At 44.0% G+C, this 23,293-nt stretch overlaps 2 protein-coding genes across 5 annotated transcripts; one reads left to right on the top strand and one right to left on the bottom strand.

The window, feature by feature from the left end:
* Positions 1 to 145: 145 nt before the first annotated feature.
* Positions 146 to 14,052, bottom strand: ABI3 (ABI family member 3). Of its 2 annotated transcripts, none has more exons than XM_056816876.1 (8): positions 13,995 to 14,052; positions 9,412 to 9,579; positions 7,199 to 7,375; positions 5,095 to 5,180; positions 4,594 to 4,680; positions 4,251 to 4,381; positions 3,792 to 3,923; positions 146 to 795 (listed from the first exon to the last, which is right to left on the bottom strand). In XM_056816876.1, the coding sequence occupies exons 2-8, from the start codon at positions 9,544 to 9,546 to the stop codon at positions 632 to 634; spliced, it is 912 nt and encodes a 303-aa protein (XP_056672854.1). In that variant the 5' UTR covers positions 9,547 to 9,579; positions 13,995 to 14,052; the 3' UTR covers positions 146 to 631. The 2 variants fall into 2 exon arrangements, with proteins under 2 accessions (XP_056672854.1, XP_001373650.3); XM_001373613.5 differs by lacking the exon at positions 13,995 to 14,052 and adding an exon at positions 13,575 to 13,727.
* Positions 13,914 to 21,837, top strand: GNGT2 (G protein subunit gamma transducin 2). Of its 3 annotated transcripts, XM_056816879.1 has the most exons (5): positions 13,914 to 14,051; positions 14,334 to 14,429; positions 17,364 to 17,633; positions 20,807 to 20,910; positions 21,437 to 21,837. In XM_056816879.1, exons 3-5 carry the CDS (start codon positions 17,417 to 17,419, stop codon positions 21,560 to 21,562), a joined length of 447 nt encoding a protein of 148 aa, XP_056672857.1. In that variant the 5' UTR covers positions 13,914 to 14,051; positions 14,334 to 14,429; positions 17,364 to 17,416; the 3' UTR covers positions 21,563 to 21,837. The 3 variants fall into 3 exon arrangements, with proteins under 3 accessions (XP_056672857.1, XP_056672859.1, XP_056672858.1); XM_056816881.1 differs by lacking the exons at positions 13,914 to 14,051; positions 14,334 to 14,429; positions 17,364 to 17,633 and adding an exon at positions 20,240 to 20,396 and having other exon boundaries at positions 20,823 to 20,910; XM_056816880.1 differs by lacking the exons at positions 13,914 to 14,051; positions 14,334 to 14,429; positions 17,364 to 17,633 and adding an exon at positions 20,240 to 20,396.
* Positions 21,838 to 23,293: the final 1,456 nt, after the last annotated feature.

Genomic DNA, 23,293 nt, shown 5'->3' with positions numbered 1-23,293 from the left:
CTGTTCCAAAGCTGGGGATGAGGCTCATATAGTGGACTCTCAGATGTTGGTAGTAAAAATTAGAAATGGGAAAGGAGGAGGAGAGCCACAATGCTGAATATTTTATGCTCTCTTTGCCCCCACCTGGGATAGTCAAGTCAAGAACTTTAACTGAGAGTTTTATTTAAAGTAGGCACCAGTGAGGAGGGCAAATGAGGATGTCCACGCTTTCTGACAGGATCACCAAATTTTAGACCAAAATTCTCACCCACCAACAAAACAGCCAGCTAGCCAGCCCAGTCCTTTGTTCTTCTTTCCCCATCTTCTTTCCCCATGAAGGAAAAACACCTCTCCACTCCCAAAGACAGTTCAGCCCCAGCCCACCAAAAAATAATTCAGTCTTATTTGGGATCTTTTGGAGCTGATTCACAATTTCTGCTTTTATCTAATTACTGGGTGTCTCTTCATCTTTATTTACCCCAACTGTCCCCACACACAGGGAAAAGCTTACCTGAATGGCTGAAGTTACTGGGAATACTGGGGAGAAGGTAAGGCCCTGGACACAAGGGAAAGATCAAGGCTAGGTAGTCATCACTTTTCTAATGGTCCTTTGTGGTCCTGGAATTTCCAGGTGGCATGAAGGGCAAGGTAATTAGCAGCTTGGCTCCACATAGTTTCCAGGGAAGAAGCCAGAACCCTCAGAGGTGACACCCTCGCACCAACCATCTGAGTAGCGTCGGGTGACACAGATGGTAGTGCCCACATCAAAGGAGAGCTCGTTGTCTTTCTGGCAGGTGTAGGGGTACAGCGTCACCACTGTGTGGGAGGAGGGAACAACACACTGAGACCTGCAGGTAGCAATCATAGGGAAACTTAGGCAGCTTGGTGTGTCACACAGGGCATCCTGGGTTTGGATCCTGCTTCAAAGCTAATTGTGACCTTGAGTAAATCATTTGATTTATCTTGGCTTATGAGGTAGTGCCTCTTAAGGTCTCTCCCAGCACTGATTCTATGAGCTCTAGGCCTCAGGATTGATTAATTGATCCCAGCATTGAACAAAGGGAACACTAGATGAAGCCCCAGGATTTCGCTATTTTGCTTCTCTTCCTGGAAGAAGTATTATATTCCTGAGGTGTGAGTGAGAATCCATTTTAGAGGGCAAGTGGTTACGGTGTCCTTAAACCTCAACTATTACTGTGAAGTTTTAGGCTTACTATCCTCTTCTCTTGTTGGTCATTTCAGTCTTGTCTGTCCCTTGGTGACCCCATTTGGGATTTTCTTGGCAAAGATACTGAAGTGATTTGCTGTTTCCTTCTCCAGCTCATTTTACAGATGAAGAAATGGAGACAACAGGGTTAGGTGACTTGCCCAGGGTCACACAGCTAGTAAGTATGTGCTAGTAAGAACTCAGAAGATGAATCTTCCTGACTCAGGGCCTGGCACTATATTCATTGGGCAACCTAGCTGCTTTCTTCTACCTCTTATGGTATTGCGAGTTGGAAATGACCTCAGGCTATCTAAAATCTAATTCATGCCTGAAAAGCAATCCCTCCCAATAATATCCCCACAAGTGGTTGTCTGACATCTTTTTGAAGACTTCTAGTGACAAGGAACTCGCTACCTCTGGAAAGCCATCTGAATCTACCTCTCTAGTTCTGTTCCATATAACTAAGGAGTCTAAACATTCCCCTCCCTCATGATAGATCTTCCTCCAGTTCTATGACATGACACGATCACTAAGTCCATTTGCTTATTCAGACTTCACCCCACCCAGATATTCATCTTAAAAAGCGAAGCCCACAACATGACAGTTGATGGCGTCCAATTGTCTGGCCAGAACAGGAGACAGACAGATACAGGATACTATGTAACTCATTGCAGCATATTACTATTTTAGCAGTGATATTGCATTATTGATTCAAATTAAGCATATAGTCTTTTAAAATGTCCAATTTTCACATGAATTGTTATCTAGCCATAATTGTGCTCATCTTGTGCTTTATGTTATTGACTCTTTAAACCTGAGTGAAAGATTTTGCATTTGTCCCTATTACATTTTATCTGGGCTGGCCTTTCCTCTCTGTCAAAATGTTTTTGGATCTTATATTGACTTTCTCAGCCTTGTGCCAATCAAAAAATTTGATAAGCCTGTCAATTGTGCCTTCAAGTCATTGCTTAAAAAAAAAAGGTAAATAGAATAAGGTAAAGAGTAGATATACTCTACACAATGGCATAGTGCACAGAGCAATGGACTTGGTGTAGGAACACCTGAATTTAAATCTTGTCTCATATACTTACCCCCTGTATCACTTTAGACAAGACCCTTAACTTCCTTCTACCTGTTTCCTTATCTGTAAAATGGTGATAACAGCATCAACCTCCCAGTATTGTTGTGAGGTTTAAGTGAGCTCTTCTATAAAAGGCTTCACAAACCTTAAATACTTTATAAATATTTGCTGTTATTACTCCAAATTGACAGATCCACTAATTACTCTTTGGACAGAAGATTCTTTCCCAGTCATCTCCCTCTACTATCTAGTCAAAACTTGTTTCCAAGTCAGCCTGGAAAATGAACCAACTACCAAAATGGGGAGAAGACATATAATTGGGAAAATATCTTTGAATAAAATTTAAAAATCAGGAGAAGATATGCTAAGAATAAACCCAGCCATAAAATGTTTTCAGTTATCAGATATTAGGGTTCTACTTCCTTAGGAGGCAGATTCTGAATTACTTAGATTCAAAACCTGGTCTGGGCATATTTGTGTGCTCCCAGCAAGGTTTGAACATTTTTTAACTCTAATATACCTTTAGAGTTGGAAAGGACTTTAGAAGTTCTCCAGGTCAACAAGCTCAGATAAGGCAACTAATAAACAGTTTAAATGACGTGCCAAGGGCATGCAGTGCTAGAATTTGAATCCAGGTCCTCTCAATCTTGGAGCAGATCATGTGCCATGGAAGGACCAATGAATTAAAAGTCAGAATTGTGCTTTAACACCTAGGATCATATATTTGAAGTGGGAAGAGACCTTAGAAGTCATCTCATCCAGTTGGATGATTTAATGTTTAATTAAACAAGAGGATTATAGAGAGCTTAGATAACTTGTTCAGTCACACAGGCCCTTTTACTCTCAGCTCTGCCCTAACTTACTTGCTATGTAACCTTCATCATTGACTTCTCAGTTTTGTAAAATGTAGATCCTCCCCAACCCCCAGGGCAAATTTTTACAGGTTTGCTCAGTTGTTACTGTTGAAGTCTCCTAATTCTTAAAACTCATATTATGAAACAATAATTCCTCCTCTCTGTATTGCTCCTTCCAACCTCAGCTTTCTTCCCTCATCCATAAATTTTGGATCCGTTCCTCCTGAGCCTACAGTTGAAGGCAAGGATTAAAACCACAAGGATCATGGAATTTGTGGTACCAAATTGAGATATTTTACTAGTCCATAGTATAGCTTCCCTGGGGATACTAGACAAGGTGGTCTCGGGTCAGTAGAAACTAGTTTCAAAGGGATTGTGGAAAGGAAGGCTTAAAGTTAGGACCCCCCCTTCCCCCCCCCCCCCACCATGCTGGAAAGAAGGCAAAATTCTGAACCGAGTATTAGCTGGGGAAAGGTCCCTTCATTTGGAAATGAAAACCTGAAGCCCCCTTTCCTTCCATTGAGATTGTCCTCATTAGGAAAGGATAAGAATCTCTGGCTGAGAGAACCGACCAACAAAAGACTGGAGCCAGGGATCCAGGCATATGAACCAGCTGAAACTTTGCTGGCATAGTGACACCTTTTTTCAGTTAGTAAGTAGAAAGTAGTACCTTTCTCCAAGTACTGAGCAGGAGCCCAGGTTGGTTCTTCCAGGTCAAATTCAGGAGGTGGGGGAAGTGGCAGCATCAGTTCATCAACCTCTAAGGGTGGGGGCAGCTCTAGGGGCAGCGGCAGATCTAGTGCTGAAAGGAAAGCAGAAGGTGGGGGAGGGGAGGATCTGGAGCAAAGTCTCATGAAAATGGAACCTGCCTTCTGCCATAATCTTCAACAAAACCTAGAGCAAGTCTAAATCTATTTTACTGCACATAATCATTGTCAAAGAGGTTAAGTACATTCACAACCTCCTCCCCACCCAGCACTTCCTCTCCCTTTGGGGTAGGGCATGATGATATAAAGAAGAGCTGAGGGCTCCTTTGGTGAGGGTGAATGGGAGAATGAGAGGACCCCGAGGCCAGGCTGGGAGGGATGAGGTGAAGAGAGAGGAATAGGGGAGGTATGGGGCTCTTTACCTGGCTGGAGTGTGGACAGCTCCTCAGATTTCTCCGGTTCTTCAGGGGTTGGGGACATGGAACCAGGGAGTGGTGGGGCTTGGGGCATCTCTGGGACCTTGGCCATGGGGAACCCACAGATGCCTTCAGTGCTACGGAAGTCCAAAGGAGGACATAAGGAGAACTGGGGACCTTGACTCTTGGTCCTCGCCTCCAAATGCCTAGTGGCCTTGTCCCAAATTCCTTGACCACCCAAATTCCACCTATCCCAAGGGCAGATTGTGTAACCAAAACAACTACTAAGGAAGGGCAGCTATTCTCTACTCTCCCTAGTCACCAGGTTTTACCATTAGATAGAGCTCACCTGGAAGAGGCCAGAGAGGAAGCTGCAGAAATTTTGTCATCAGGAATGACTGGCAGATGTACAGGCTCGGGGACTCTGGGGGCCCGACTGGAGAATGAGGAGTAACACAATGAGGTGTGGAAAGAAAAAAAAAAGAAAAGGAAAGAAGAATGAAGTGCTTATTATGGGCCAAACATGGTGCTACACACTCTATAAATATTTTATTTGAGCCTCACAACAGAGATGGGTGTTTTTATAATCTCCATTTTGTAATTGTGGAAACTGAGGGAGATGATGTCTTTCTCAAGGTCAGCCAGATTTGATATCTGGTCTTCCTGACTCCAGACCCTATGCTCTATCTATGCTCCACTGTGACTCCCCAACAACGGAGGTAAATATGTTGTTGCCAGGGAAGGGTAGACTGGATGGGGAAGAAGGAGAGATTTGGGAATGATCTGGGAGAAAGAGAAGGGAAGGACATGCCAGGGACAAGGAAAGGGTTTGACCATGCAAGAAACTCACCCCAGTGTTCCTGAGGTAGGGGCAACTGTAGCCTTGATGCTCTTTCGGGAGAGTGTCCCAGTTCTGGACAGCTGAGTGCTAAGATCCTGGGAAAGGAAAGATAAGCCAAAGTTCAGGGGCTGACACATCTCCCTGCTGTTCCCCTTTCTGTGCTATCCTTTCCTTGACCTCAAAAGGAACCAAGAGAGAGGAACTAGGGTGCCAGGGATGGGAACTGGGTGGGGAAAATGGCTCAGCAAGTTCCCAGTTTCGCTTCCCAACTATACCTCCTCCCTTGTCTGGCAATCTCAAAACACACCTCAGAAGCATGAGGTATGCAGACTACACTGGCACCAGAGCCAGAGCTGAGACAGACACACCGTCTGCCAGGCACTTCCTCTGTTCAGCCACAACATCCCCTTATTTTTCTCTCTTGGTCTTCTGGAGAAGACACTTCCTCCAAAGTCTTTGGCCCCTTAATGTTCCAACAACCTCCTTTCCTCTGCCTCTCTCCAGATTCTTTCCTCCTGCAGAAGCATCTTAATAGTAGAGCTTGGGAAAGAAAGACCCTAATATGTGCTGGACCTCTGAGTCCAACCAAGGGCCCTCAGGGAAGGAAGAAACTTCCTTGAGCAGTGTGACCAAGCAATAGTCTTGGAAGGCCAGGTTGGTTTCTAGAAAACAGCAGAGAGAAAGTGGCTGATCCAGGAAAGATATTCATTTTTGTACTTGAATGGAATTTGCAAAGGACATAATTCACATTAATATGGAAATGAATGTTGTTTTTTATTTGTTTTATTAGAGAACAGCTGAAAGAATCCTATCTCCTGAAGGTCTGATTCATAGGAGCATAATAATAAAAGGACAGAAAAAGATTTTTTGTGTAAAGGAAGAGATTTCTATTAAGGCTAGTTTTTATAGGGACAGTTAATGATGACAAGGGCAGAAAAAGGGATAGTAGAAGCTTCCATGTAGAAGGTGGCTAGTATTACTTCTGATCACAGTAAGAGGAAATGGATTTTAAAGCTGTAGCAAGAGGGATTTAGGATAGATGACACTTGGGCAACAGAGTGTGGAATTTCCTTTGGATTGAGATCAAGGGATTATTTAAAATGACCATATTAATGGCATAAGAAATAGAGATTTGAAGAATCCAGTCTCCCAGGGTGAGAAAGTTTGGGCAAGGGGCCTGATCAGGAAGGTTTCTCTGGAAAGTTTTGTGGGCACCCCCTTCCTGCCCCTGTCTCTGAGGGTTGAGACAAAAACTCCAGTTCCGTAGGTTCCCTGAGATCCTCTACGAGCATGTGCATGTGCATGTGCATGTGCAGCCCTGCACCTCCTCTTTCTCTCAAGATCTCAGTTCTGACAGCTTGAGACAGTGGCTGAGAAAGGACTGCAACCTCAAACCTCCAGACCAGAGGAAGTTTCTATTCTCATACGGTGATGTGGCTGTTCTCATGCACACCCAGGGCCCAGCACCCACTGCTTTTCCTCAGTACCCCACAGTAAGAGAGGAAGCTCAGGACTTCACACTCAGCAAAAATAAATGTATATTTGTTTGAGAAGTGGAATATAAGGGTACTAAGGGACAATTATGAAAAACCTGAGATAAGGAGGCATAAGAAGTGGGATGAATTACTTAGAAGGGGTACTAGGGAGTCCAGGAGGTGCAAGAGGGAAAGTGGTTATTTTTGTATCTCTCCCAGAGACAGATACTGTAGCCTGTGTAATGAAGTAAAAAATATGTTGAAGTTTCAAATATGGCCTCAGACACTTCCTAGCTGTGTGACCCTGGGCAAGTCACTTATCCCCCATTGCCTAACCCTTTCTTCTGCCTTGAAACTAATACACAGTAGTGATTCTAAAATGGAAGGCAAGGGTTTAAAAAAATGTTGAGCCTCAGACACTTCCTAGCTGTTTGATCCTGGGCAAGTCACTTATCCCTCATTGCCTCACCCTTACTACTCTTCTGCCTTGGAACCAGTCCATAGAACTGATTCTAAGGCAGAAGGAAAGTAAGGGTTTCGAAAAATAAAACATTTTTAAATGTTGAAATGAAAGACTTGGGGAGGAAAGCCCTGAGATGGGCATAGTGTATCAGGATTGAGGGGAGCTCTGGGTCTACCTTGATCCCATGCCCAACGTCATCCAGGCAGGCGAAGTTGAGAGGCTTCCTGTAGTAGGGCTCCATCACTGGCAGGTTCTCAGGCGGGATGATCTTTTGGTTTGTCGGCTGCCGCTGGAACACAGCCAATGTTCCAATCTCCCTTCGGGCAACCTTCTCCATGTGCATGTTTACCATCTGTGGAGATTGGGGGTAGAAGAGGTGGGGGGAGGGTAGGTGCCTATCCAGGGTCCTGCCTGACTTATAACCCATTAAAGTTTCTTCCAAACCTGGGCTTGCCACTGGGGAGGATACCACCTAGAGATGAGGGTCAGAGAGGGTGAGCTAGGTTTCCAAGGTCACACAGTAATGACAGTTGGCAGCAGTATGTATGTATGTGCAGGGGACTAGGGGGAGGAGAGAGCCACTTCAGTAACTTCCTGTGGAAAGGGAATAGCAATTATTATTAGACAGACAGGAACAGGAGGAAGGGAGAAAACATGGAATCCCCCTGGGGGTGGGGGGAATGTTGGGAGGGAGCTAGATAGGCTCAGAACATATCATTCCAGCCAAAGGGGTGTGGTGAAAGGGGATGGGGGCCTGAAGGACTTGATGGGAAGGGTGGATGGATCAGCTCTGTTCCCTCCGTGGAATTCTCATTGGAGACATGGAGCCTGGAGAAGAAGAATTGTTTACTGGGGCAAGAGGAAAGGACACACCCCATCAGCTGGAGTGGGGAGATGCATGTGTCATAGGGGAGAAGTATATATGCAGGAAGGAAAGAGGAGAGTGTAGGGGGAGGGGAAGTGAGGGACACATTCACACTGAGGACTGCCTCCCTATGCATACAACCCAAGGCTAATCTTTTGCTCTAGGTTACTCTCTCCCAGTTGGGTTCTCTGTCCATCTCCTGGTAAGAGTGCTTGATACAGACCCAGAGTTTCTGGGTTTCAATCCAGGCTCTGCCACTAATGATCTGTACCTTGGACATCACACAACACTTGGGGGCCTCAGTTTCCTCCTCTGTCAAATGAAGGAGTTGGACTAGATGATCTCTAGCCTCTTTTAGCTCTAAATCAATGATTCTTGAGGCCATAATTAAGTCTACAGACAAAGCCAGGAGCTAGCACTGGGAGAGATTCAGATTCCTTGTCCTTCATGAGCTCTGACTTGATTATATCAGACAACCAGTACAAAGATGGAGAAACTGTGTGGGAATTCAGAATAATTTCAAAAGAGAACAGCCACAGTGGAATTAGGGATCTGATGGCCATTATGGACAGGGAATGGCCTGAGAGGAAGAATCCAGTACAAGGGTTCTTGACCATTTTTGTATCATGGACTCTTTGGCAGTTCTTGAAGCCCATAGACTACTTCTAAAAACAATGTTCCTAAAAACCCAACCCCAATGTATAAAATAAACCACACAGGATTACAAAGGAAATGAATTATACTGAAATATAGCATTGAAAATAATTTTTTAACTCTTATCTTCTGTCTTAGTATCAATTCTAAGACAGAAGAGCAGTAAGGCCTAGGCAATGGGGGGTTAAGTTACTTTCCCAGGGTCACACTGTCTGAGGTCACATCCGAACCCAGGACCTCCCATCTCCAGGCTGGGCTCTCTATCCACTGAGCCACCTCACTTGACCCTGTTATCATATATATATAAATTTAGATATCTGGATGCCCCAGTAAATAATTCCTCTTCTCCAGGCTTCATGTCTCCAACAAGAATTCCATGGAGGGAACAGAACTGATCTATATCCATATATATATATAAAACAATTCTTACCTTCTGTCTTAGAATCAATACTGTGTATTGGTTCTAAGGAGGAAGAGCATTAAAGGCTAGGCACTGGGGGTCAAATGACTTGCCCAGACTACTTAGATACTCCAATGTATATATATATATATATTTGAAAACTAAGTTCTTAGGGGCAGTTGGGTAGCTCAGTGAATTGAAAGCCAGGCCTGGAGATGGGGAGGGGGGTCTCACTTCCTAGCTGGGTGACCCTGGATAAGTCACTTAACCCTCATTGCCAAATCCTTTTTGCTCTTCTGCCTTGGAACCAATACATAGTAGTGGTTCTAAGATGGAAGGTAAGGGTTTGAAAAATAATAATAAAGCAAAAAATAACAACCAAGGTGAAGGACCACCTAAGTGAAGGTACATGAAGGAAGAAAGTGATAAGGATGGCCCTGTCAGGTTGGGCCAAGGGCAGCTACCTTACCTGGTCCAGTGTGCTCACACTGGCCTCCACCTGCCTCAGTCCAGCGTCCTGGAGATCCAGCATCCTCAGCAGGTGTCCAGCCAGGTTGCTTATCTGGTAGGCCACGCTGGCCAGGGCCTGAGTGGTAAAGGCCATGGTTTCCTCCAGAGCTTTGCGCTTTTCTGTGGCCTGTAAGACACGTAATCTTTGCCTTCAGCTCAGCCCCTCTTCCCAGAGCTCACACGCATCGTTGCTCATCAGGACTCCGAAGGCTCCACTACAAACCTCTCATTTTATAGATGAGCACTAAAGGCTGTGGATGGGACATGATTTGCCTAAGGTTTCACAGAAAATGAGAACTTCAACCCACCAACACTCATAATTTCAAATCAAGGGCCCTTCCTACCACACCATGGCTATCTCTCGGAGAGTCAAAGGCAAAAGAGGGAGAAAAGGTTCACCTCAGAGCTTAGGGTCATTAAGACTGATGTCTCATCACAGGTAATGGGGAAAGATCTGTCAGAATATCTCAGAAAGGACTTCCAGGCCACCCTCAAAAAACCTAAATGGAGGGGGCAGCTGGGTGGCTCAGTGGATAGAGCTCCAGGCCTAGAAACAGGAGGTCCTGGGTTCAAATTTGACCTAGTAGTGTGATTCTGGGCAAGTCACTTAACCCTTATTGCCTAGTCCTTACTGCTCTTCTGTCTTAGAACCAGCACATTTTGTATTGACTCTAAGATGGAAGGTAAGGATTTTTCTTTTAAAGAAAGAAATACTATATTTTAGCTAGAAGTCAGTGAAAACAAAGATGTTATTTTTTTCCCATCCAAATTCTTGAAACCCGTAAGAATCTGTGGATTCCAGGTTTGGAACCCCAGGCTACCAAGAATGGTTTCCCCTGGCCACTATATGTCACATAAACTCTTCCTCAGCTGCCTCTTTCCCCTCTCCGCTGAGGCTGTACAGTGGTCCTGGTCTCCTCATCCCCTGTCTCCCAGGCCTCATGTCCCAAAGCTGCCTCCTTTGCTCCAAATGATTTTTTCTTGGCCCGAGACACAAGCACAGCTAGCGATGGCTCTAGCCATCTGGTGAAGTAGTTTTGTTCCCCCCCACAAGAGGGTTGAAATAGATGATCCTCCCAGCTTCCTTTCCATCCTTAGGCACGTGTGGAGACCACCTGTCCTCCCTGGCCATTGGTGGATGGACTGAGAAAGGAAAAAGAAGACAGACAAGAGGGAAGGAAGACAGAACAGATGACTTTTCCCATTCAGTTCATCCATTTTCCCATTCATTCATTCATTCATTCATCCATTTGTCAAAGATTTATCAAGTATCTATTATGTGCAAAGTCGATAATAATAGTCTTAGTAAACATTTATTAAGTGCGCACTATGTGCTAAGCACTGCACTAGAGCTCAGGGGAGATGAAACGCTAGGTAAGAAGCATCATTCCTATGCTATGGGAGCTGGCAATTTAGTTGAGGAGATATAATGTGTACATGAATGACTACTGTACAAGATTGAATATGATACATGCATTGGAGATGTGGACACCAATCACCCCAGATTTGGAAACTCAGTCAATCCTGAGAAACAAATTACTTACGATCCAAGGGGGCACAGAGTTATTAGCTGCTATGAGGCAAAGCCACAGAAGTGAGAGATTAATCACATTACTAATAGTAAGAGTGCTAAAAATGGAGTTAGGAAAACCTGAGTTATTCTCAGGCTTTTGACACTTATTAGCTAGGAGATCCTAGGCAAGTCACTTAATCTTTTCAACCTCAGTTTCTTCATCTGTAAGATGGAAATAATAATAGCACCTACCTTCAAGTGTTGTTGTGAGGGTAGAATGTGATTCTCTTATGTAAAGCATTCTGCAAACACTGTATCAGTGCTAGCTGTTATTCACAATGTTTGTTATTATTAGTAAATATTTATTCAACATTTACTGTGTTGGACACTGAGGGAATATATAGAACTTTTTATTTCAGTTCTGATACGGAACACTGTGGGAAAGCCATTAAACTCTTCTGGGTCTTAGTTTCTTCTTCTTCCCTTCCATCTTAGAATCAGTACTGTGTTTTGGTTCCAAGGTAGATGAGCAGTGAGGGCTAGGCAATGGGAGTTAAGTGACTTGCCCAGGGTCACACAGCTAGGAAGTGTCTGAGGCCACATTTGAATCCAGGACCTCTGCCTCTCAATCCACTGAGCCACCTAGTTGCCCTCCCCCCCCCCAATCTTATACACTTATAATTTTGATCTTCATTATTGACATTTTCTCCATAGCTTTCTTAAGACAAAATAATAAAAAAACCAATCATTCAGTCCCTGATTTGTAGCATGATTTCTGAGTTAAACGCTCTTAGGAGCTCAAACTGACTCTAGCTTGAAATGACAGATGGTTGTAAGGTTTTGTCTAGCCCTCATTAGGAAACCGCTGTTGGGCCCAGTCTCTGGGAGGTTGAAGGCTAGAGTCCATCCCTGAACCCTGACTCTGGCTCATGGGGAAGAGGCTACTGAATTCAGGTGGGGAAAGTGGCTAACGGGATAGGGGAAGTGCCTGGAACTGAGTTTGAGATTCCTCCCCTCCAAAGATCTCACACTAGTCACCCCAGATTTGGAAACTCAGTCAATCCTGAGAAACAAATGACTGACTGCAGAACTGAAGCTAACCCCAGCATCTCCTCCTTGTGGTTTTCCTGACACCTGCCAGACTGGGGAGAAGTGTGTAGAGGGGATGGGTAGACCAGAGGCTCTTTAAGTAACGGTATTGAGCAGCCACCCATCTTCCCCCAACTTGATGAAGCAGCCTGTAAGCTTCCCAGATAAAGCAAAGAAAGCAGGTAGTTAAGGCCTGGCAAGTCAAGTTAGCTCACTGAGGGGCAGAGACCAGAGCCCCGGAGTCTTCAAGAACCCCAACTTTGGCCTCAGATACCCTCCCTGACTGAGTTGCTTTCTCCCTCTTGATTTCAGTTTCTTAATCTGAAACATGCCTCTTCCTTCTTTCTCTCCCTTCCAGAAAGGCAAAAGAGAGCCTCTCTGGAAAAATATTTTGAGATGTCCAGAAGGAAGGACTTCAGAAACAGAGGAGACTTATTCTCCCTGGATACAGAAGAGCAAGCTGAAGATCAGACACAGGGTGCCCCGGTAGCAGACACAGGAGTTGTCTGAATAGAATCCAGCTTTCCTAACTCCAAATCCAAAGCTTTGCCCTCAATTTACTGAATTGAATTGAGTTACCCCACATCACTGTAAAGGTGAGAGTTCTTCCATGGTCCAAGAACAGGTGCTATTTTGCATACCGTTTGGCATCTCACTTGTACGTTACAATGCTAATATGAATAGAAATCCCATTGTTCTACCTGCCCACATGCCTATATGCAATCGAGCCCTTGCTCCTTTCTCCAGCGTCTTTCCACCAGTCTCTCCCCACTCCTGCTCTCTCACCAAGGTGACAAGGTTCTTTTAGCTTACCATTATGAGCAGAGCTGCAGAAGGAGACCCAGAGAAGGCAGAAGCTTCAGCCAAGTCCCTGATAACCCAGAGAACTGTAAACATCCCAGAATCTTTGCCCTTAGTTGTAGCTCCCTCCCAGGGATCATTTTGCCATCTTCTTGTCTCTGAGTCCCACACGAACACAATCTCACCATTAGCTCTCTTGAACTCAATTGCCCCAGTGACTTCGAATGACTACTAGGAAGAGTGGAAAGGTGGTCCTCACCACCCCAGCCACCCCATCTCTTCTCTGGGGGCAGGGGATGGGGGTGACGGAAACTGAAATGGTGAGGACCTAGTTTAGGATGATGCCACTTCTCCCTGGAAGAGCTCGGGATTAAATGAATTTAGCAGGACCCTGTGGCCTCAGTCAGGGACCAGTGCTGTGCTCCTGGGGATCGGGAGAGGGCAGGGCTCTTTCAAGGGCTCTTTCAACCCTGGGTTACACAGCAAACAGGTTCATAAGGCCCAGGCCCTGGGGGCTGATGGGAGTTGGGGTTCAGTGTTAGAAATGAGAGTTAGGTTTGTGGAAAAGGATTTAGTAACAGGGATGGAAGAAGTGAGTCAGAGATGGGGAGGGTCAGTGTTAAGGATAGGGATTTGGCCTGGAATGGCATCTAAGTACTGGGGAGCCAATGCAAGCCAGGAGAGGGAACTTGGAGGGATAAGAGTCTGGCATTACCCACCTGAACATAGTTGCTCTCACAGTAGTCAGCAACTCTGAGGAGGCTGCTGTGGTTGCTTCGGAGGGCCTCCCGGCCGGTGGGGATCTCAAACTCGAGGAGTTGTTGCAACTCAGCCATGGCCCCCAGGCTGTGGCTCCCCTCCTCTCACTAGGCAGCTACCCAGAGCCACCCACTTGGTTTTGTGCCTTTTCTGGGCCCTGATTGGCTGCTCTACCTGCCCTCCCCTCTTGCCGGCTTTCTCTTTGGGGCCAGAGAAGCAAACCTGGCCAGAAGAGGGGCATGAGCAGGCTCATTCCCTGACAAGAGGAAGCCCAACGTTTGTTCCCTTGGCCACCTCCTGACTCTCAGCCCCTGCCCAGAGGGGAAGGGTGAGGCGGTGGGCTCTGTTGGATGTCACCCCTCCCCCTCCTGTAAACTTACCCCCTTCGGAGGAAACCAAAGCTGAATCTGCTTCCAGGCCCCAGAGAGGAAGCCAGGGTGTGTGTTGGGGGAGGGGGATAGGGAGGAGAGGGCTGGGAGCCTGAGGAGGAAGGAGGCTGGTCCTACTGCTGGGGGAGGGGGGATGGTTTTTCCACTCCAGGGTGTGGGGAGATGGGAAGAGGGCAGAGGGTGGGGGCTTCCTTGGGAAGCTCAGAGATGAGTCACTGGTGGGCTAGTGAGCCGGAGGGAATAAATAGTAATAGCTGGCTTTTATTCAGTACTTTAAAATTTGCAAAGGGCCTTACATGTGTTAGTTACCTCATTTGATCTTCACAACAGCCCTGTGCGGTGGGTGCTTATTCCTATCCCTATTTTGTAGAAGAGGAAACTGGCCAAGAGCTTTTATCTGAGGTGCCCAATATCCAATAGTAACTGGTAAGTGTTGGAGGTAAGATTCGAACTCACATAGTCCTAGCTCCAAGCCCAGTACTCTAGTTACATGGCATCATCATCTAGCTGTTTCTGGATAGGAGATAGGAGCCTGTATGGAGTAGGGGCCAAATGATGCTATTTTCCCCCCATAAAAAGGAACTTTATTAAACTGCATCTTGTTGAAGAATGTATAAATGGTCCATTAAATACATTCAGTTCATCTTACACAAATTTATACAGAAACTTATTTACATTTTCTGAAACTCACTTAAATTATTTTTTTCCCAATCTTAATACCAATAAAAGGTTATTATTATTTTTTAATCTCTACTGAGACCAAATAAGCTAGGAATACCAAAGCCAGGGATACTTTTACTGCAACACCTTAAGCGTTAACGTCAGAGGGGCAGCTGGGTGGCCCAGCAGACAGAGGGCTGAACCCCGAAACAGCAGGTCCTGGGTTCAAATCCGACCTTAGACATGTCCTAGCTGTGTGACTCTGGCCAAGTCACTTAATCCCCATTGCCTAGATCTTACTGCTCTCCTGCCTTTGAACTCATATACAGTATTAATTCTAAGATGAAAAGTAAAGATAAAAAAAAAGAGTTTATTTGAAGTTGGTTCAGCTAGGTACTTCAGTGGATAGAGCACTAGGCCTGAAGTTGAGAGGACCTGGATTCAAATCTAACCTCAGACACTTCCATCCTGTGTGGTCACAAGTAAGTGACTTAACTCCAGTTGCTTAGCCCTTACTGCTCTTCTGCTTAGTATCATTTCTAGGAGAAGTTAAGGGTTAACAAAGGGGGTGGGGGTGAGTTGCTATTATTATGTAGAGTGGAGATATGTTCTTCTCAGTGCCCAGATAAAGAAATCATAGAATCATTCATTGATTTTGAACTGGAAGGAATCTTAGTGGTTCTGTTCAACTTCCTTATTTATAGATAAAGAAACTGAGACATACTGGGAATTTAAGATATGTGCCCAAGGTCACACATCCAGTAAGCATCTGGAGTAGGATTTGAACCCATTTTCCATGACTTTGAGTACATTGCTCTCTCTACTATGCCAAAAAGAAACATGCTTATAATATATATAGGTGACAGATTCTAATTTTAGGAGGAAATTGCTATTTCATGGAGGCAAAGCTTTGTAAAGAAGGAACCCCGAGTTAGATGTTAGAAGCTCTAGTTTCTAGTTCTGTCTCTGCCTAATATTAATCTGTATTACCTTGAGTACCAGGCCTGGAGTCAGGAAGACTCATTTCCCCTAGTTCAAATTTGGCCTCAGATACATACTAGGTTTGGGACCTTGGTCAAATCACTTAACCGTTTGCCTCAGGTTCCTCATCTGTAAAATGAGCTAGAGAAGGAAATAGTAAACCACTCTAGTATCTTTGTCAAGAAAACCCCAAATGGGATCATGAGGAGTTGGATATGGCTGAACTGACCTTAGGTAAGTCTTCTTCTCTAGACTTTTTATCCTTGTTGGCAAAATGATGGAGTTGGACTAAAAGACTCCTAAAGTCTCTTCCAAACTTGATATTCTATGGATGAGAGTGACAGTAGACCCCAAAACAGTAAGGAAGTTGTACTCTACATAGCTGCCAAAATAACCTTCCTAAGCCATAGACTACCACATTACCTAGCTCAAAACTTCAGTAGTTCCCTCTTTGCCTCTAGGCTAAAAATGAAATTCCTCCCTCTGACATTTAAGGTTTTCTAAAGTCTGCTTTTCAAATTACTCCCTTCATTTTCTCTGTGTTTCAGTCAAACTGAATGTCTAGCTATTTCCTGAAATTTGACATTACATCTCCCACCTCCATGAATTTGTTCAGACCTTTCTCCATTCTGGGGATAAACTTGTTCCTCCTTTGTGGAAATATTCCTGAAACTAATATGTCTGTGTTCCATGAGCTACTGTACTGTGCAGATCCACTTTGGACATGGAATTAGCCTGTTCACAGGAAAAAGTCAATCAGGAGCCTGCAGTGAGCCAGATGTCTTGTTCTTCACTCAGACATCTTTACTAAATTCTTGCTCACACCCAGATGCCTTCACAGTATGCCCTAGTTACTAATTCACAGTGTTGCTAGCTGAGCTGTCCATCACAAACTCAACCTGAAGCAGCCTAAGGGGACTTAAACCAGCCTTGTGGTCAGCCTAGGCTGTCTACCAGACTACCTGCTTCTCTGTTCTTATCTGTCCCAGGAAGAGCCTGCCCAATTTCCACTCTTCCCCAAACCACCTCTTGTAGATTACAAACATAGTCTCTGCCCCTCTAGGGCTGTGGGGGCTTCATTTTGGAAATCCCCTGCCAAACATGTCTGATACCTTCCCTTTTAATAATCTTTTTAATTAAACCTAAGTTTCTCAATATTTGAGGGATGGGTTTTTCATGGCTGATACCTCTTTTCCAAATACTTCTCCTTTTTAAAAAATTTATTTATTAATAAAAACCCAAACCCTTATCTTCCATCTTAGAATCAATATTGTGTTTTGGTTCCAAGGTAGAAGAAGAGTAAGGGCTAGGCAATGGGGTTTAATTGACTTGCCCAGGGTCACACAGCTAGGAAGTGTCTGAGGTCAGATTTTAATCTAGGACCTCCAGGCCTGGCTCTCAATCCAATGAGCCACCCAGCTACTCCACCTTCTCCTATTTTAAAATTCCACTTAAATGCCTCCTCCAGAAAGCCTTCTTGGATGCTCCTAAGTTCAAAGTCTTCTCTGCTCAAATTGTTCTAAAGTATATACTTTGTCTGGATCTATTCCTGGTTCACACAAGACCCTATGTTAGCTCCTGTGCTCTGTCTACCTCCCAGTAGCATGTAAACTCCTTGAATGCAGGAACTATGTTATTTTCTTCTTAGCTAAATATTTAGTAGTAGTCTCTCGGTAACTGAGGATGACGATTGTCTTTGTGCGTTTTCATCTATGATAGATGAGTGTGCACGAAGACACTTGTGTGTGAAGGAGATTTAAGTGGAAAAGTCGATGCACAGAGACAGTCCCACTCTCTCGGCGTTGGAAGCCTGGGTCCAGTGGCACGAAAAGTGGTTACACCTGGAGACTTCCTCAGCTGCATTGGATGGCCGTGTTGTCTTTTGTGCTCCAAAGTGCCCTAAGTGCTCTGCTGAGTCGTCCTCTCAGCCTTTGAACCTTCTTATTGGTTTCTTCTGTCTGTTCCGCCGAAGCAGTCTTCACATGCTGGGTGAGCAAAGCCCTGGTTCACCAGGGGTCGACCACTCGCTGGCTACTCTCATAAGGTTTAGCCGGCCTGTCGTAGCTGTAGCTAAATATAGAACCTGGATATAATATATTCCTAAGAGCAGTACAGAACACATATTTCCTCATCACTCCCACTCCTCCTTAACCTCCAAAGGGAATTGAGATTGGTTTTGTCAAAGGGCAAGGAGATGGACAAGATGAGCTCCTCAATGTTATGTAATTTCTAGCCACAAGAATGCAAATCAAAGTCTCAAAGCCCTAAAGAAATGGGTTTATTTGGAGAGGGCAGGTTTCCCAATAAAGCCAGACTTCTGGTCAAGACCAAAAGACCCCAAGCACTGTGAGAGACATTCCTATATACCCCAAAGAATATACCCAAAACAATTTATATGCCAAGTTAAAAATAATCCAAGATAGTGATAAAAATAGAGAGATATGGATTGGTTGAAGTAATCAGGAAATACTTCTCATTGGCAGAAGAAGTCACTTGATAGACAAAGGGGAGTGGGGGATCCTGAACCCTACTTTCTAAGCCTGATGATGTCAAGGATGATGTATACTAAGATGACTAGGGTAAGGAGGAGGTGCCGGGCCTTAAAGCAGGCAAAAGCCGGATAATGTATAAGGGGTGTATACTAAGATGAAGGGGTGTCACCAGGCTTCTAATGGAGGCAAAAGCCTCTATGCTAATGAAGGCCCAGTCACAAGTTCAAAACCATGATTGCTGAGGGTGCATGATATAGCAATTTTGAAGGCTAAGACTAAAACTGAGACCTATGCTAACAACGATTAACTATATTCCAGCAATTATCTTACTTTAAAACTTATACTAGAATAATGACAAAAGGTCTACTAAAATCAAATAATTAACTGAATCCTACTGCTAACATTAAAATCTAATCCTCATATAAGGGGATAGGAGATTTTTCTCTTACATTAAGGACCACAGTGTATTTCTTAGCTTCATTTTCTTTTTACTCTTTGAGCTAACCCTGGATAGAGTGTGACTGAAGGCAGAGATCTCTTGGAACTCTTGGGAGTGGACCTAAAAGAAAATGAAGATATAGTCTCTGACCCTGGTTTTATAGACACACTCCTAGAATAGAGAAAGAGGCAGAAAGAAATAGAGATAAAGAAGCAAAGAGATGAAATGCCAACTGAAGAAAAGGGCTAACAGGACCCCCAAAAGGAGTAATTATGGTCATGTGGGATTAATGATGGCAAATTTATGTGAGGAGAATGTTTCAAATGGAGATTGATCAGATTATTTAATCTATCTTTTTTTTTAAGTGTAAAAGCTAGAGATTTATTGTTATTTTGTGATTAATACATTGTCAGATTGGCTATGACACTTTCCCACAACTAAATACCACCATTCACCAGTCACCAGTCCAGAAGTTGGTACTTAACCAGATTGAGGTACAAGGCAGAAAGAGCAGACATGTGAATATTATTGGTAACTCAACTTACAGCTCTTCGTGCCTGTGTACTACACATTATTCCCACCAAGGAAAAGTATCAGAACAGATTAGTGGGGCAATATGACCTCCACAACTGCAGAATTTAAAAAGTGCTTTATAAATGCTACAGAAAGAAGGAGAACAGGACAGAAGGGGTGGGAAGGGGAACTGCTTTCTCTCAGTTCAGGAAAAAGCTTATTTGAAGACTTAGGGTTAGAAAGGCTGAGGTGTTGAAAGCATATTAGTGCAAGTTGCCTGACTGGAAAGAAAATTCAGAGCTGAGTTGAGGAGAGGAGGAAACAGTTTGAAAGCTCAAGATGAGGAGGAAAAATTGGAGAATGTCAACTGGAATAGAAGTTAAGGCAATCAGAACCCTAAAGGAATCAACTGTAGTAGTGATAGGTAGGGCTGGGAGGCAGGAAGATGACTTATGAGTTTTCTACAGTTGGGATATTAGAGACCAAAGGCCAACCTATAGCTAACCAAGAATTCCCCAAAGTGGTTATCAAACCTTCCTACCTTAGTCATAAGTAATCTTCTCCCCTTAAGGAAATATCTTCTACTTTAGTATAAGGTGGTACAGTGGATAAAGTGCTGGGCCTGGAGTCAGAAAGACCTGAGTACAAATCAGGCCTCAGCTCACTTATTAGCTGTGTGAGCCTGGGCAAGTCATTTAACCTTGTCTGCCTCAGTTTTCTCATTTGTCAACTGAGCTGGAGAAGGGAATGGCAAACTGCTCCACAATATTTGCTGAGAAAACCCAAATGGGGTCACCATGATTTGGAAATAACTGAACAATAAGTATTAAAAAGTTTTTCCTTATGTGGAGCCCAAATTAGTCTTTTTGAAACTTCTACCCTTTGCTTCTTATTTTGCACCTTGGATTCAAGCAGATCAAGTCTGATCCCTTGTTTGTCAGGGCTTCATTAGTCAGGATAAAGTCTGATCCTGACATCACAGACCTTCAGATACTTGAAGGCACCAATCATGGATAGGTTAAGCATCCACAGTGTTCCATTTTGAGATGGCCAATGTGCTGGTTTAGGGACAAGTGTCAATTCCTTTCTGTTTCCAGTGGGGGCTCAGGTCTCTTGATGAGCTTATTACTTCAATTTTATTAATCAGCTTAAGGGATCAGAGATTTTGGCCTTAAGACCATCTGCTGCTTCAACAGGAGAAACCTTCAGCTGGAATGTAAGAGGACTAGGTCATATTGGGTCCAGGCCTGAGACAAGTGCCTCTCTAAAGATTTCAGGACACCGTTCCATCACCTCTACTACAGGCAGGTGAGGACCAAAGGCAACTTGGTCAGGAGCTAGATTTGAGCAAAGAGAGTTAGGATTCTCAGGAACCTCCCTAAAAATTGTTTTCATATGTTTGTGGATCAAAGAGGAAACCTTCTGGGGTTAAATTAGTCCATGCTGACACCTGTATCTTTTGAGGTGAGAGAAGAAAACCTCAAAGATAGAGATTCTTCCATCAGACTGAGTTCTCCCAGTGTGAGGATCTCCTTCATCAGACTGAAAGCTCCTTGCCCATGGAGAGTAGAATCTTCTTTTGCTTCATCTTGAATACTGAGAGCATAAGATTATAAGGGATAAGGGAGTATAATGATTTCATTTGGTGGTGACTGGGAACACAGAAGATGCTTGGTGTGGTAGAGGCATTTATAATATGGAGTGACATTCTCTTCTAGAGTTTCTCTGGAGCAGGAATATGGCTCAGGATCTCACTGAAAAGGAGCTATTAAAAATGCAGATCGATCAACTTAAGAAGGAAGTGAAGAATGAAAGATCTATGGTGAGCTTCTTTCCTTGTTTTCTCTCTCTTCTTATCTTTATGACAGGAGAGAGATTTATAGGAGGAGATGATGAAATGGGTTGTTATTGGGAGGAAAGGGTTAGGAGGTGTTAGAAACTCCTTTTTAAAGAGCTGGAATCAGGGGAATGATGGGGGAAGCTAGGACTGCAAAAATGAGCATGATAAGGTGGATCTGCCAAGGTTTCCTGAGCAAGAAGAGGAGATCCTTGGGCTCAATGTGTCCTGGTGATATGAACATCCATTCCCCTGCCTCCAACTTGGGCCAAACTAAAGTCAACCCATGTAGAGAAGACTAAATCTTTGGGATTAAAGCTTTTCTCAGTTGCTGAGTTCTTTCAGACGCCTGACCACCCTCTTTCATGCATTAGGGAAATTCACTGCTTTTGGGGACATTATAATGCCAGGACTTTTGTTCTGATAGTGGGAATATACCCTTTCCCCTCCTAGCCAAGGATCTCAAAGCAATGAACAAATATCCAAGGAGACTTTTTTTTTTCCTTCACAGATTTCCAAAACAGGGAAAGAACTGAAGGACTATGTGGAAGCTCATGCTGGAGATGACCCCCTCCTTAAAGGCATCCCTGAGGATAAAAATCCCTTTAAGGAGAAAGGTGGTTGTATGATAAGCTGACCACCCCTTTCCCCAATCTTGACCCTGACCCCGAGGCTCAGCTTTTCCCCAGTCCCCTAGCTGATCACCTGCAGACCCAAATACCAGGCAAGAAAATATCATTCTACTCTACCCTCCCAATTCTGTCCACTTTCCTCCAAGGTTATTCCCATTCTTTCCTAGTTAACTAATTGGAGGTTAAAACCTAATTGTGTGCTGGGCCAGGAAAATGCTGCCAGCTCAATCCAAAGGGCTATCTAGGGGGACAATAAAATGTTAGAATGAATGAAAAATCATTTATTGAGTGCTGACTATGTATCAAACTTTGGGCTAAGTACTGGAGATAGGAAGGGGAAAATGAAACATGTCCTGTTTTCAGAAGCATCCATTTTAACTGAGAGATGGAAGGGTTGAGAAGTCTAACAGGTACATTAGCATATCAGATGGCAACTTGCATGGACATGGAGGGAATAAGGGTAGGTCAGATGGTGAGGTCTCTAGCTTCTCTGTCTTACTGGAAGGAAAGGAAGATGTCTGATCTGAATGGAAGAGAACCTATAGTATGGGATTCCACCACTGTTGAGAGGTGCTGTCTATACTTGTAGGGGAAAGGGAAGGAGACATTGACAGGAAGGCTGGGAAATAAGGGTATCAAATGTCATTTATTCTCCATTGTCAGGTTGTTCTAGGTGACCTGAGGGAAGGTAAGGGGAAAGAAAGCCTATCCTGTCCATCTGTGGCATGTCTCTTGCACTTGACCCAGTAATGGTATAATAGAAAAAGCCCATAACTTGGAGTCTGGAGACCTGGGTTCAGACCAGACTCTGTGATTTCAGGCAAGCCCTTTGATCTTTGTGAGCCTATCTTTCCTAATTTGTGGGATAATTTGTTGTTTAGTTGGTTCTCAGTCATGTCCAAATCTTTGTGACCCCATTTGTGGTTTCTTTGGCAAAGATACTAATAGTGCTTTGCCATTTCCTTCTATAGCTCATTTGACAGATGAGGAAATTGAGACAAATGGATTTAGGCGATTTGGCCAGGGTCACACAGCTAGTAAGTATCCAAAGCCAGATTTGGATTCAAGAAGATGTCTTCTCAACTCCAGTCCCACCACTCTCCACTTTGTCATTTAGCTACCAGATGATGAGGACAATTACAACACCCAATTTAGTACTATGTTTTGAGACAAATCATAAAGCCCTGGAGAAGTGTGAACTGTTAATGATTAGCCTAAAATTTCACTAGATCTGGGGTAAGAAGACCTTGTGTTTTGCCTCCTGTAGGCTTGTTTCCTCCTCTATAAAATGAAGGGCTTGACCAAGATGATATAAAGTCAATTCCTTATAGTTATAAACCCTGTGCTCTCTTTCTCCCAAACATAGTCCTCTCAGTTCCAGACACAGTCTGTAAACAAACCCAGTTCACTAGAATCATAAACTCTAAGATGTCAAAGTTGAAAGTCAGCCCCTTTTCTTAAGGCAAGAGTTCTTGACCTTTTCGTATCATGGACCCCTAGCAGAAGAAAATGCTAAGTTGCAGTTAGAAGTTAGGCAAAATAAAGATGCTATTTTTTTTTCTGTTCAAGTTCACAGATCCCTTGAAATCTATTCAAAGATCTAGGGCTAACCCTGATGTGAAGTCCCATAGTAAGTTAATTGGGGAGCAGGAAGGAGGGAGGGGAAGAGAAAGGATATTTTTGCTAGAGTTTCTCCTAGCAATGCCGTTAGTCATTAGTCTAGTCCTAGCTTAGTA

The sequence above is a fragment of the Monodelphis domestica genome, chromosome 2 (genome assembly GCF_027887165.1).
Source record: "Monodelphis domestica isolate mMonDom1 chromosome 2, mMonDom1.pri, whole genome shotgun sequence".
In the NCBI taxonomy this organism is placed as follows: Eukaryota; Metazoa; Chordata; class Mammalia; order Didelphimorphia; family Didelphidae; genus Monodelphis; species Monodelphis domestica.
This window is presented reverse-complemented; position numbering and strand designations above follow the sequence as displayed.